The following is a 15,158-nucleotide window of genomic DNA, read 5'->3' as shown; positions in this document are numbered from 1 at the left end:
CTTGCTGTGAAGCATCAGCCTTGGGGGGTGGGGGAGGTGAGGCTGAGCATGTGACTGGTGGGGGGAGGGGGGACCGAAGCCTGAAATGACAAGGAAGGTGGCCTGGGGTGGGCAGCAAAGATGGGGGGGTGCACGCCCCAGCAGTGGGGTGATGGGGGTCTCCAGGCCTCTCTGCCCCCTGAGCCTCAGTCACTTCCTACCCAATGCCAGGTAACCCGGATTAACCTTGGGCACCCACCCCTGACTCTCCCTTTCCTCCCCCATGCATGGGGCGCTCAAGGTGTGGGGAGCTTCCTGAGGGGCAGGGGAGGGGCCTGGTGGGGGTGCTGGCGGTCACAGGTTTCAGGCCCCACAGGATGCCCTTTCCAGAGCCACAGAGAGAGGGACGGGACAGAGAGTGTTAAGCTGCTCCTTCAATGACCCCCATCGGAACCAATCAGGGCATTCCTGGTAGCTAGAAATAGAGGCAGACTGGGGAATTTGTGGGCCTGGAACCGAAAGATTAAGGGTTACGCTGACACCAATAATAGCTGAATCCAGAGCCTCTAACAATGCCTTTGGTCACTGGTCCCTGTTGAGACATCTGTGAGGTAGGCCTTCCCCCCATTGGGCAGAGACAGCCTTGCTAGCTTAGCACCGAAGAGTCTTTCCTCAGAGTTGCAGCCAAAGTCCCAGAGCTAACTCTGATTGGCCCAGCGTGGGTCACATGACCATTCCGGAGCCAATCACTGCAACTGTGGGCAGGGAATGCTCTGGGCAGCCATGGTTCATTTAGCCATACCAAGATCTGAGGTGGGTGTGGGGGTATTTCTCGATGGAAACTTGAGATTCTCTATTGAAAAGAGGAATGGCATTGAGGGAGGGAGAGAAAAGATAGCCTGCAAGCTGTCGCCTCAGAAGAAGTGAGGACTCTGGGTCGGGTCGGGTTATCGCAGTGTTTTGGAGAAGCAGCGAGGAAGCCCACGTGGCTGGAGCAGAGTTAGCGAGGGTGAGAGTGGAGAGAAACGAGGCAGGCCAGGGAATAGCGAGGACACATTGGGAGCGACCTCGCAGATCACAAAAAGGACTTCGATCATTTCAGAGTGAGACGGAAGGCCATGGAAAGCTTTTGAGCAGAGGAGGGAAGTGACCTAACTTAATAGGATTTCTCTGGCCGGTGTACTGAGAAAAGAGGATTCAGAAGGGGGCTACTGCAATAGTCCAGGCATGTGATGGTGGGGGATGGGACGGGATGGAGGCTAAGGAGGTGGGACAGATTCTCTGGTGTATTCAGCTAGTGTACAGGATGGGAACCCGAACAGTCTGGCACTGTGACAACCCAAAGGAGAAAATGAAACCCGGGCAGCTAGGGGGTCAGGTGTTGCCAGGATGAGTTTCGACCAGGCGGCAATCACTGGCCTGAGAAAAATGGGGGGCAGGTGCGTTAAACTCAGAGACGTTAAGAGATCCGCCTGAGACCCTACAGCAAGGCAGTGAAGGGGCAGAACCCAGCGTTCTTGGCCTCCTAAGACCACGTGCCATCCCAGCCCCACCCTCAGTGCCAACCCTGTCAGGGCTGATGGCCCAGTGCCGCCAGCACATGGTGGGTGGGAGGTGGTCCAGGTCCCTTAAGTGGGTGGGAGGAATGGAGCTCACGCCAAGCATCCTCCCCTACCCCGCCCAGGCTCGGGTGTGGAAGACCCTGTGGGTGAAGTTTCAGTCCACGTCGAGCTCTTCACTCATCCGGGAACCGGGGAGCACAAGGTCACTGTGAAAGGTGAGTAGTCTGAGTTGGGAGGGAGAGTGCCCTCTCCAGGATTCGCTAGTCCTATGACAGAAACCACCCTCAGACGAGCTTAATCAAGAAAAATAGTTGTTATTAAAAAAAAAAAAAAGATTTCATAAAACTAAACAATTCCAGAAATAAAGCTCTTTCAGGCATGGCTGGATCCAGGGGTACAAACAGTGTGATGGGACTGAATTCCACTTTCTCCATCCCTCCTCCGCTCAGCCTTCTTTTTGTTGGCTTTTATTTATTTATTTATTTATTTATTTATTTATTTATTTTTAGATTAAAACAGACTCGGTTGTTTTAACCAAGGCCTAAAATACCACTGGTTTAAACAAGATAGAACGAGGGGTGACTGGGTGGCTCAGTCCGTTAAGCGTCTGACTTGGGCTCAGGTCATGATCTCACGGTCGGTGAGTTCGAGCCCCATGTCGGGCTCTGTGCTGACGGCTCGGAGCCTGGAGCCTGCTTCGGATTCTGTGCCTCTCTCTCCCTCTCTCTCTCTCTCTGACTCTCCCCTGCTTACACACACTCTCTCTCTCTCAAAAATCAATAAACATTACAAAAAATTTTAAACAAAACAGAATGCGATTTTCTCTAACTCCGAGGACAATCAGCCCGGAGATGATGTGGAGGTTTTCCAGTGTTGGGGATCCCTACCTTCTCTGATTCCACTTACATCTCTAATGTTTTCCTCCTCCATAAGGTACCAAAGGACTCAGTACCCACCAGCATCCCAGCCTGCAGCTAGGAGAAGGAGAACGTGTAGCGCATTCTCCCGGCCCTTTAAGCCCCAACCTGAAAGTTGTACACATCACTTCCTCTCCCGTTTCGCCGGCTGGAACTTCGTCACATGGCCGCACTTAGCTGTAGGAATATTGCGGGGACTGGGGCTTTTCAGACAGGCGTTGAAAACCACAGCTGCGTAGAGAGGACCCTGACAGTCTTACCCTCTACTTCCCCCCCGACAGTGGTGGCGGCCAATGACCTCAAGTGGCAGACTTCTGGCATTTTCCGGCCATTCATCGAGGTCAACATCATCGGGCCCCAGCTCAGCGACAAGAAACGCAAGTTTGCGACCAAATCCAAGAACAACAGCTGGGCCCCCAAGTACAACGAGAGCTTCCAGTTGTGAGTCTAAGGCTGGTTGGGGGATCACGGGGAGGGGCCATCTGCTGCGTGAATTTCAGGGCCCGCTAGGCCAGAGGGAAGTCTGGTGGGCCAGTGGTATCTGGGTGCAGGAAGGAGAGGGGTCGTATCCTAGGTGAGGGCCCGGGGAAGCGAGGCGCCTTGGTGCAGGAGTGACGCTGGCGAGGGGATGGGGGTAACCACTTTGGGAGACAGGCAGTTCCCAGGGGAGGCAGTGAATGTGATATAACATGTTGATGAAGGCTTGTGAAGAGGAAGGGAAGTTTGAGCAGAGGGGGCATGTTGGGCAGGGTCATTTCTGGGGTTGGAGACTCAGGTCTGGTTAAGGGCCATGAGCGATCATGATGAGGCAAGGAACGTGTGGGTGAGGGTCTCAGGGCCATGGGGGCAGGTGTCCTGGAGTCAGCAGTGAGCCTTGTCAGGGCTGCTGGGGCAGGTCAGGAGGAGTCTGCATTGGGGGACAGGAGTGGACCGTGGTCCAGGGCATGGGGATGCCCGTCAAGTGGGTGGGGGTGGGGTCGCATCCAGAAGGGACTTCCTGGTGAGCAAGAGTGAGCTTAGTCAGAAGCATCCAGGGTCCAGAGGGGCAGATGACCTGGGGAGCATAAATATGTCTGATCAGGGTATTACTTGGGATGGGCAGACATTTAGATCAGGTGTAAACCTCGCTGGGGCAGGATAGTGGGGGCAGGGGGCTGTTCCTGGGGGACAGAAATGCAGAGGGGTAAGGGAGCATCAGAACAGGGGAGAGGTGGGGACTCCTGAAGGACAAGAAGAGGGCTCTTGGTCAGAGGATTTTGGAGTGGTAGGTCACCTGATGCAATGCTTGGGAGCAGGCCCATGATCTAGTTGGGGGACAAATGTCTCCTGGGGTGGCTGGTAGTCCTTGAGGGGCAGGAATGCAGCCTGGGAGGGTGTTTCTAGGGAGCGGTGTGGGCATAGCCCATTAGGGCAGGTCTCCTGGGGGCAGAAGCCCAGCATCACTGGGGACACAGCCTGCTGGTAGGGGGAGACGTGCTGGAGTGTGGGGCGGGTCACTCACGGTGACGCTTGAGAGCAGTTCGCGCGGACAGATCTCCTTAGAGGTAAGAGGGGTGGGCTAGGAAGTATGGGGGTGGGGCACGCCAAGGAGATAACCGGAGTTCAGGTGGCAGCCTGGTAAAGGGGCTTCCGGGCGTGGCGTCTGGGGCAGGGTGGCGAGCAGCAGCTCAGCGGGCCAAAGGTGTGGGCGCTTTGGACGGGGTGGAAGCATGGCCTCGCCAGGGTGTCTTGGGAAAAGTGTCACCTGGGGTGGGGACGGGGTTTGGCCCTCGGCTGAAAGTAGGATGGTGGCGGTATTGTGGGCTGGAGGTGGGGTGGGGGTTAGAAGGGAGGAAGGAGTGACGGGGCAGAGACACTACTTGGGGGCGGGGCGGGGCCCAGCCCTCGGGGGCGTTGCCCGGCGCGGAGGCGGGGTCAGCAGGAGGGGGTGGTGGCCCGGCGGGCGGGGCTGTCCTCACGCCCCGCCCCCTCGCAGCACGCTGAGCGCGGACGCGGGCCCGGAGTGCTACGAGCTGCAGGTGTGCGTCAAGGACTACTGCTTCGCGCGCGAGGACCGCACGGTGGGGCTGGCCGTGCTGCAGCTGCGGGAGCTGGCCCAGCGCGGGAGCGCCGCCTGCTGGCTGCCACTGGGTCGCCGCATCCACATGGACGACACGGGCCTCACAGTGCTGCGCATCCTGTCACAGCGCAGCAACGACGAGGTGGCCAAGGAGTTCGTCAAGCTCAAGTCGGACACGCGCTCCGCCGAGGAGGGCGGCGCGGCGCCTGCGCCCTAGCGCGGGGCACGCGGGCGGGCAGCACTGCGCCTGCGCGCGGGGCGGGGCGACGTCTGTGCGCTGGGACCTCCCAGAGGCCGAGTCTCCGGGCTCTGGTGCGGAGGGCTGAGTGCGCCTGCGCCCTTGACTTAGCTCCCACCTCTAGGGACTGGTGAACGGACGACGCCCCGCCCCCTCGAGCAGCCACGCCCTAGGGCGCGATGAAGGAAGAAGCCACATCCCCTACCAGAAGCCAAGTCCCCAGCGCCTAGGGGACCTTTCGAGCTGGGATGGGAGGGAGTCCTGCCCACCTGTGGAGGAGGCCAGGTCCTGGGGCTCTGGTACGGGGAGACCCTGCCTCCTGTCCCCTGGAAAAGCCATAAGATGGGTCCCCGAATCCTGGGGCCCGAGACCAATTGCCAAGTATGAAACTCTCAGCTCCCTGGAGGGGCGGGCCCTGGGCAAGGGGCAGGGCTTCCTAGAGCGCCCCCTGGGGTGGTCTAGGGGTTGGAGGCACTAGAAAGCTGGTTGGAGGGCCCAGGTTGGACCAGAGTGTCTTTTCATGTTTGTGCAAAAAATAAACAGGGAGGGAGGGGAGGATGGGATTTCAAAAGCACATGCGCCCTCGGGCGCCCAAACCCTGGGGGCCAAGTGGACGGCTCTGAAGCACCCGCACTGCCCCCACTTCCCCATGGGGGTTTGCCTCTCCTTTTCCCCCAACGTACCCATCCTCATAGCATAGAGTTGAACCCACCCGTTTAACAGATGGCAGAACTGCGGCCCAGAGAGCCGCTCGAGACTTTGCTGAAGGCCCCAGTGCCACACCTTCTCCCCACTCCCTTTGGCCTGTGTGCCCCATCTAAGGGTGGGCTGAAATCGGATGACCCGACACAGCTCCCCATTGCTGCTAACCCCTCCTCAGGGGACCTCCCCCATTCCTTACAAGGGATGGGGGTTCTGGGCCAAGGCCCCCACTGCCCCCTCCCACGGCTGGCTGCCAAGCAAAACCCCAGCCCTCAGCCCTTCCCCTGGGACCCGATGGGAAGATTCCCTGAGAACTCTTGACCTCCCACCAAGAAAGAGTGAGGGTTTGGGGCTCCCTGGACCCAGGCACCGCCCCCCCCCCAACCCCTTCTTCCTCTCCCAGAATTCTCCAGGCAGGCGAGAAAGAGACCAGAAACTCTAGGTGTGTGTATATATGTGTGTGTGTGTAAATATACCAACATGCTCGGAGCTTAGTCTCCAAAATCTCATTCATTCATTCAGGCACCGCGCCACAGGATACCCCCAGGTGGGGCCTCCACCTGCCTGAAGCTCTTCCTCCAGCAGGCGTTGGTGGGGCAATCTGGCCAGAGTCAAGTTTCCCCATTTTAGCTCACGGAGACAGAATCTTTTGGTAAAGTTTGTCACGGCTTGTCTTTGCCCAGAATCTGCTTTTCCATGTTGGACGGGTGCTTATGGGCCGTTTGCTTTTCCTGCCAGATTGACCAAGCACCAGAGGGAACCGTAGGTGCGGAGGCTGAGGTGGGCAGGTTTGAAACGCAGCGAGGCCACTGTGGCTGGCGGGGGGGACCACAGGGAGAAGGTGTTGATGTCGGGGAGACATGCAGAGATATCAGACCGGGCAGGGCCTTGTGTGCTGCTCTGGGGAGTTCTGATATTACCCGAAGGGATTTGGGGAGCCCCAGGAGATCTTAAAGCTGAGAACAGTCTGGATTTCAGGCGTCAGAAGCTCCCTCTGGCTACCTCATGGAGAATGGACCAATGCAGTTTGGGGGAGAGACAGAGTGCTTTCGGGATATTGAAATTAATTCCTGGAAAGATTTTGGGAGATAGAGTAAAAAGGAAAAAACAAAAACCCACCCCTTAGACGAGCCCAGGGCTGATGGGTACAGTTGTTCCTGCTGTGCCCTGGCCAAGGGTCTGGCATTTCTAAGGAGGCCATGTGCAAATCCTAGGTGCTGGGAGTTGTGTGTTTATACTGATGGTTTCCCGGCACGTGGACGAGTCTGGGAGAAGTGGCACCATTTCCTGCGTTACCTGGAGGTGCTGCATATGTCCCCTGAGTTTCGGCAGCTGTGGGTGACTGAAGGTTCTGAACCAGAGGTTGAGCTGCAAGTTCTCATACAGGACAGCGGGGGAGGGGCAGGGGCCAGGGGCAGGCTGGGAGGTGGCAAGGGGGGGAGCTGAGAATCTCTGTCACATGGACTGAGGGGCAGATTTTAAATTTTGGCCACGGGGGTAGGGGGGTGGGAGTGAGGTGGACTGAGAACACCAGCCAACAGCCAAAGGGGAGGTAACGTGTCTTGGGGTGAGCCCTGCGGGATCTATGGGTGACCAGCAAGAAAAGGGGGAGCTGAGCTTCTGCCTGAGTGAGCCCACTTATTTCCCAAAAGATCCTTGGGAGTCTCTGGTCAAGGCCTGCGTGTGTGCGCGTGTATGTATGAGCACGCGCGCGTGTGCGCGCACCTGCTTGTGTGTGTGTGTGTGTGTTTGTGTGTGTGTGTGTGTGTGTCCAGTTCCCCAGCACCAGCCCAGGCACATGGAGGGAGCTTCAGGGAGTATTTGTTGAATGATTTTTTTTTTTTTCCCCTGACTCCCAGGCTAGAGCTGTTTTAGAAATTTCCTCCCTCTTCTTTCCCCCAGGGGACTCCTATTTATCCCTCAAGACTCATCCCCAATATCCTGTCCTGTAGAAAACCCTCCCTGCTCCTCCTCAGGACTTCCCCACCCCCCGTCCCCACCCCTCTGTCCCTGATGTCATGGGACAGGCCCTGTTCCCCCCCCCGGACTGGGGTCTGAGGCCTCTTGACAGCCCCAAGTTCACCCAGCACAGACCGGGCACAGGGGGGTGACGGAAGGGTATGCCTAGTTGAACGGTCTTGGGGTGGAGGGTCCACCTGCGTGTCTATCCATGTCTGGCCATACCAACCTTCCCCTCCCACATAGACCTGGGCACACAGAAGGCGTTCCAGCCAGCCTGTGACTGGGTCGCAGGACACACGGGGGAGAGAGGACGAGAGCAGACCAGGAGGAGAGAGGAAAGGAAAGGAGTCTGGGAGGCCCGAAGCCTCTGGAACTAGGAAGTTCCTGTATTGGAACAAGGCTCAGAGAGGAGCAGGGTTTTCCCCAAGGCCACTCACCACCTCACCTGGGGTGGCCCGAAGTTCTGAGCCCTGGTGAGGCCTAGGGGTTGCGTTCGGACCCATTTCATGCCACGATCTGGCCCTAGATTTCCAGGGGTCAGGGAAAGGGTGGAGTAGGGCTGGCCCCTAGTCGGGTAGGGGGAGTGCGACATTGTATCTTGGACAGAGCCGATCCCCTCTCCTCCTCCACCCCTCCCCCACACGAGGGACAGTGGCCCAGAGTAAGGACACAGAGAAGAGGAGGGAAGGAGAGAGAGAAGGTAAGAGGACACAGAGAGACCTTGAGATGGAGAGAGAGACTCGGAGGTGGGGAGAAAGGGAAATCAGGGATCTAGAAGGAAGAGGAACCCACCGGTCTCTCTGGCTCTCCCCGGTCCAGCCTGGAAGGATTTATGTTACACGAGCAGGTGCCTGGCCTTGACCCGCAATCCCTCTCAGTCTCCAGAGCCTGACACCTCCCCGTGACCCCATCAGAGATGCAAAAAACTTAACACCCAACTAGAAATCTTTGGGACCTCAGAGACCTTTCTGTCCCCCACACCCTGTGCTGTCCGTTTTGCAGATGGGGACACTGAGGGGCGGGGCAGGGCAGGGACAGCCCAGAGTCGCCCCACACTCTGCTGCCCCAGTGGAGAGGGAGGGGAGCTCGCTGGGGGTTCGGGTTCGTATCACGACACCGCCTGCCCCCTGAACGTCCTTTCCTAAGAATTGTCAAGGACCAAAGTCGTCTTCGCTGACACGTGTTGCTTTTCTCTTTGCCTTTTATTTTTTTAAAGAGAGAAATCAAGTTGACGGTGTCGAGTAAGACCTCCCCCTTCCCCAACCCCTGCCTAACCGCGGTGGCTCTCTCGAGACCCAGGTCACAGGCGGAGGGTCCCCTGCGCATCCCAGGCCACACGGCCAGGGGGACTCACGCTTCACCCCTGACCCCGGCACCCTGAGACCGCCCCCCCCCCAGACCCGGCCACGCAGTCCAGGGGGGTTCATTCCTCCACACACCTTCTCTTAGCATGTGATTGCAAATGTGAAATCAAAATGCTGTTTGTTCGTTCGTTTGTTTTAATTCCATCCCGTTGGTCTGGCGTCAGCACAGATGCCCCCATCTCTCTGTAAATACGTGACTTGGAACAAACGTTTAAAACCAACGAGAAGCGGTCATGAATGCATGGTGTTGAGATGTTTTGCACTATTCTGACTTTTTGGTCTCTGTAAAAATATTTTATTAACAGCAGACATTAAAAAAAATAGAAAAAAACGAAAAGCCTCAGACGTGTGGTGGCTTCCTTTCACTCCCGAATCAGCAAAAACAACAAAAACAGCCTAGCACTTAACACACACACACACACACACACACGCTGTTGAACACACTTCCCACCCACGAACGCGACTCAAGATATTGCAGAGAAAAGGGGGCGCCTGGGGGGCTCAGTGGGTTAAGCGTCCGACTTCGGCTCAGGTCATGAGCTCGCGGTTCGTGGGTTCGAGCCCCGCATCGGGCTCTGTGCCCGACAGCTCAGAGCCTGGAACCTGCTTCGGATTCTGGGTCTCCCTCTCTCTCTGCCCCTCCCCTGCTTGCGCTCTGTCTCTCTCTGAAAATTGAATACGCGTTAAAAAAAAAAGGGGGGGGGGACTAACTTAAAAAAAAAAAAAAAGATACTGCAGAGAAGGAAAGAGGCGGGATCTGAACCGAGGACATTCATGCGGTAGCTGTCGCTCTTAGCTCAAGCAAGTTGGGACACCCTCATCTTCAACCTACAGCCCCGTCTGTTGTCCGTTGTTGTTTTTTCGAACGTAGCAGGTAAGAATCTCATTTCATAAGCTCGCATATGCAGAGAACAAACCCTCCTTTTTCTACAGCTCCTTTCAATTTCTGTTTTGAGCCCCCATCCCACCAGGGGGCAGAAACGGAACCTCACCCAGCTCAGGGTTTCCTGGGTGAATTTGAGGATCCCGCTCTTAAGATCTGGGGTGGCTTCCGCATTTGAGTGGCCAGGGCAGGGGCCCTGAGCTCGGCCACCGGGAGCGGGTTTCCCTGAGTGCTCTGAGCTACCAGGGACAGAAAAAAAGAGCTAAAATCAGGACCTGCAGCGGCGTTACCTAGGCCTGAAGCTCTCCTCCGAGTACGCCCTCAGGGAGCCTTGCACTTGGGCCTGAAGGCCGGAAGCAGCCTTGGAGGGGGTGGGGGGGTTCACACGGGGGAGTATTAGACAGCAGTGAAAATGGCCAAGCCAGAACTGTCTGCGTCGTGTCAGAAGACGCAGGCCACCGGGGCCCCTGCAGGTCTTTGCTGACTGCGCCGGGCTGCAAAGCTTCTCTCCTCTCCCCTGACGCCCGGCAGTTTCCGTAGCTGGGCACACGGTCTACACAGCGTGTCTTCTGCATAACTACTCGCTCGCTCGCTCGCTCCCTGACAGAGGGGGCTGGCTTGCTGGCTGCTCACTACAAAAGGTGCTCAGCCCTCAGCCCCGAGTCCCTCAGCACGTGGGGTCCATCGTGTCACCCTCAAGGCTTGGGAGCGGGGGCAGGGCGGCGGGGAGGGGCTCACGTTGCTGCTTGTGCTGTGGGAACCGAACGGGCTGGCTCTGGATCGACCGAGTCTTGTAGCCAAGGCCATACCTGTGGGCTCACTCCTGCCCTTCTCTCTGCAGGAGGCTTTTCTCCGACCAAGGACGGGAATAAGTGTTAGTGTGATGTTGACCGAGAAAAACCAAGTCTTGGGGCGCCGGGGTGGCTCAGTCTGTTAAGCCTCCGACTTCAGCTGAGGTCGGGATCTCGCAGTTTGTGGGTTCGAGCCCCGCATCGGGCTCTGTGCTGACAGCTCAGGGCCTGGAGCCTGCTTCGGATTCTGCGGATTCTGCGTCTCCTTCTCTCTCTGCCCCTCCCCTGCTTGCGCTCTGTCTCTCAAAAAAATGAATAAAACGTTAAAAAAACACACACACACATAAAAAAAAAAAAAGAAAAGAAAGAAACCAGCAAGTGTTGATGAGGGTGTGGGGAAGTTGGCACCCGGGTGCCCTGCCGGTAAGAATGGAAGACGGTGCAAGTCGCTGTGCGAGACGATCGGGAGGGCCCTAAAAAGCTGAAAAATACAATTCCCGGGTGAGCCAGGAATTCCGCTTCTGGGAACATTCCCCGAAGAACTGAAAGCAGGGTCTTGAAGAGATATTTGTACCCCCGTGTTCACAGCAGTATGGGTGACAATAGCTAAAACGTGGAAGCAACCCAGCATGTCCATCAAGAGATGAATGGATGAGCAAACCGCGGTCTATCCACATTCTGGAATATTCTTCAGCCTTAAGAAGGAAGGAAGGCCTGACCCAGGCTACGACATGGATGAGCCTTGAGGACACTATGCTGGGTGAAAGAAGCCAGTCACAAAAGGACATATAAATGTGATCCCACTTATAGAAGGTCCCTTGAGTAGCCGAATCTGTAGAGACAGAAAGTAGAATGGGGGGGGTGCCAGGGGCTGGGGGAGGGAGATGGGGGGGTTCATCTTTAACGGGGATAGAGTTCCAGTTTGGGAAGATAGAGAAGTTCTGGAGGCAGATGGTGGTGACGGCTGCACGACATTGGGAACGTACTAAATGCCACGGGGTTGTAAGCTTTCGCCCGGCTAAGTTTATGCTGAGTTTCATCTCAATTTTTATTTATTATTTTTACTTTTTTGATGTTTATTTATTTTTGAGAGAGGGAGAGAGAGAGACAGAGTGTGAGCAGGGGAGGGGCAGAGACAGAGAATCCGAAGCAGGCTCCGGGCTCTGAGCCATCAGCACAGAGCCCGACGCGGGGCTCGGACTCACGAACCGTGAGATCATGACCTGAGCCCAAGTGAGCCGCTCAACGGACTGAGCCACCCAGGCTTCCCTCAATTTTTAACACTAAGAAGAAAAACAGGCAGCTGGGCAGATACCTCTGACCTAATTAATCCATTATTCGACTTCCCCTCCTGCTTCTCCTCACCTCTCCTAGCCTTGGGCTAAACTTCAGCAACCATCCCCGTGTTCAGCCCACCCGCCCCTGTCACCTGAAGCCCCAGCCCCAACCTCACCCTGTCCTCCTGCTCTCCCCCCAACCCCCCTTAATCTACCCTAATCCCACCCCATTTACCCACACCCTCTCATCACTCCACCTGCCAACCTGCCGGGACCATCCAGGGAACGTAAGTAAGATAACCAGGTTCCTGGAGGGTGTAATCCAATTATGTGATTCATGATCCATGTACGATTCCGTTTCATTACATAATTTATTACACTGCGTGATAATTACTCTGTTCCTAATCCTGCAATTACATATAATAGGCTCCATGATTATGCATCCTACAATTACCCAATCATTCTTACCCTCGCCATAACGTACAGCGGGAAACGAGGAGGACGTGGTGGGTTGACATCAGAACCCGCCCCGATTTCAGCCCCTTTCCAGGCGGAGGCTGCCGAGCTGTCGCCGCGCTCACGGACTTTCCCCGCAGCTGGGCGCGTGCTCAGGTCCACTGACGCAGATGCCTGCGGGAGTCTGGAAGGCCAGAAGAGACCCAGAGCTGTCTTGCTTTTTGCTTCCCCTTCGCTCTGCCAGCTGCCAGGCATGGAAACACCTGCTGTTCTGGAAGGTGCATCCCCTTGTCCGGTGTCAGGCTTGGAGGGCGTCGGAAAGCAGTTGTGGCCGAGGCAAAGGCGGCATTCTATTTCTGGATCACAGATACAGGGTGTGTGCCCAGCGTGGGAGGTTTCAAGGCCCATCTGACTCTCTGCCTTGATTTCGAGGAGCTTCGGTTCCCCTGGTGAGCAAGTTCTGCAGGATCATTCCTGTAGGCCCAGTCCTGGTCCCGCTCCTGGGCACCAAGAGTTGGCAAACTATCCCCACCCCCGCCCCCCGCCCCCCTGCCGCCGCCAAATCCAGCCCACTGCCTGTTTTTGTAAATAAAGTTTTATTAGCACATGGCCACGCTCATCCATTTACTCATTCGGTGCAGTCTGCGGCTGCTTTCAGGCTACAGCAGCAGAGTTTCCTGTGTTAAACCCTTTCTGTTAAAAGACTGGGTGGCTCAGTCTGTTAAGCGCCCGACTTCAGCTCAGGTCATGATCTCGTGGTTCGTGAGTTCGAGCCCCGCGTCAGGCTCTGTGCCGGCAGCTCGGAGCCTGGAGCCTGCTTCGGATTCTGTGTCTCCCTCTCTGTTCCCGCCACCCGCCTCCCTCGCTCTGTCTCTCTCTCAAAAATAAATAAACATTAAAAAAAATTTTTTTAAGACTTCAACTGGTTTTTCAGGGCGCCTGGCTGGCTCAGTCAGTAGAGCATGGGACTCTTGATCTTGGGGCCATGAGTTCAAGCCCCACACTGAGCATATAATTGACTTAAAAAAAAAAAAAAGACCTCTTCATTTGTTTCCCACCCTTAATCCTGACTGATATGCTACATTTTTGATACATAATAAGTGATGATACATCCCCAGACCCAGCCGCAATTACAGCATGCTACAGGGGAATGTGGAGGACTGAATAGTGTCCTGTACCAAATATACCCACGTCCTACTGCCCCGAAAGTGAATGGTATTTCAAATGGTAAAAGGAGCGTTCTCTGTGGCAGCCCGTATCCTAAAATTGGGATGATACAGAGAAGATTAGCACGGCCCCTGCACAAGGATGCACGTAGATGGCAAAAGGAACGTTGCAGACGTAATTAAGGATCTTGAGACGGTGGGAGAGTCTCCTGGATTATCTAAGTGGGCCCTAAAGGCAATCACAAGGCTCCCTGTAAGAGGGATGGAAGAAGGTCAGAGGAAGGAGTAGGAGATGTGATTCAGGAAGTGGCTGTGAGCCAAGGAACGCCCGCGATCTCCAGAAGCTGCAAAAAACAAGGACTTGGATTCTCCCCTAAATCCTCCAGAAGGAAGCGAGCCTTCTGACATCTTGACTGTCCTCAAGTGAAACGGACTCCAGACCTCTGAATATAACTTCTTTTAGAAATTTTTTTCTTAATGTTTATTCATTTCTGAGACAGAGACAGAGCCTGAGTGGGGGAGGGGCAGAGAGAGGGAGACACAGACTCCGAAGCGGGCTCCAGGCTCTGAGCTGTCAGCACAGAACGCGACACGGGGGCTCGAACTCGCAAACCGTGAGATCACGGCCTGAGCTGAAGTCGGTCGCTCAATCGACTGAGCCACCCAGGCGCCCCTCACTTCTTCTTTTTTAAATTTCTATTCTTTTTGAGAGAGAGAGAGCAGGGAGCGGGCAGAGAGGGGGGTGGGACAGAGGATCCAAAGCGGGCTCCACTGCTGAGAGCAGAGAGCCCAATGCAGGGCTCGAACCCCCAAGATCAGGACCTGAGCCGAAGTCAGAACCTTAACCGACTGAGCCCCCCGGGCGCCCCCTGAATGTACCTTCTGATATATACGCGTTATCTGTGGGAACATGGAAATATACATATTTCGGAAGGAAGGATAGGATTCTCCTGGAGATTTTATTCAAGATAAAACTGGGATTCCCAGGCGCCACCTCTAAGCTTCTAACCCTTTCAATCCGGCGGCAGAGCCTGAGAATCTATGTTTTAACCAGAGAAATTTCAAAGCAAAGGAAACTTCCCTTCATGCCACACACACACACACAAAAAGACCCTTCTAGAGACTCCTGTCCCCAAGACGCTGAATGGAATGGTGCAGGATTCTCAACCACAGCACTGTGGACTTTTGGGGCCAAAGCAGTCTTTCTCGTGGGGCCGCCCTGTGCATTGTAGGACATTCGGCGGCGTCCCTGGTTTCTACCCACCAGATGCCAGTAACAGCCTCCACCCCCCGTCGTAACCACCAGAGACGTCCCCAGACATCACCAAATGTCCCCGAGGAACAAAGACACCCACTTGAGATCCACTGGGTGGATCTGAAAGTAAGATTTAGAAACACCCCGAGTAACCCGAACACCGGAGAAGTGACTCCGAGGTTCCACGAGAGGGGATTGGTTAATATGCTCGCATCACCCGCCTCCGAAAAAACACACGGCGAACGGTCAGGACTTAACGAGAAGAGTGAATATGGCAGCCGCACGAGGAAACACACACACACCCATTCTTCCAGCATTTTCACCTGTATCGACTCACCCAACTGAAGTACGAGCTCCAGCAGGAAGATGTGTCCTACAACACCGCTCTCAGTGGGGCCGGGACGCTCTGGGGCTGGACCGGCCGAGTGCACGGTCCGTCACCATCGCGGAACTTTGAATTTTTTTTTTCAACGTTTTTTATTTATTTTTGGGACAGAGAGAGACAGAGCATGAACGGGGGAGGGGCAGAGAGAGAGGGAGACACAGA

The 15,158-nt window shown here is 55.7% G+C and overlaps 1 protein-coding gene and 1 non-coding gene across 2 annotated transcripts in view; both read left to right on the top strand.

The window, feature by feature from the left end:
• The window catches only part of UNC13A (unc-13 homolog A), a 52,887-nt gene extending 48,144 nt beyond the window's left edge, over window positions 1-4,743 (top strand). Inside the window, 3 exon segments of the mRNA XM_042977060.1 lie at window positions 1,664-1,756; window positions 2,740-2,899; window positions 4,434-4,743. Coding sequence (XP_042832994.1) covers window positions 1,664-1,756; window positions 2,740-2,899; window positions 4,434-4,734 — 554 coding nt within the window. The 3' untranslated portion in view covers window positions 4,735-4,743.
• Window positions 4,744-13,426: 8,683 nt separating this feature from the next.
• On the top strand, window positions 13,427-13,535 carry LOC122236789. Its single transcript, XR_006215042.1, has one exon. It is a non-coding gene; the product is annotated as a U6 spliceosomal RNA (small nuclear RNA).
• Window positions 13,536-15,158: the final 1,623 nt, after the last annotated feature.

Source organism: Panthera tigris, chromosome A2 (genome assembly GCF_018350195.1).
Source record: "Panthera tigris isolate Pti1 chromosome A2, P.tigris_Pti1_mat1.1, whole genome shotgun sequence".
Classification (NCBI taxonomy): Eukaryota; Metazoa; Chordata; class Mammalia; order Carnivora; family Felidae; genus Panthera; species Panthera tigris.
Note: the sequence above shows the minus strand (reverse complement) of the source record. Positions and strands in the feature narration are given on the sequence as shown.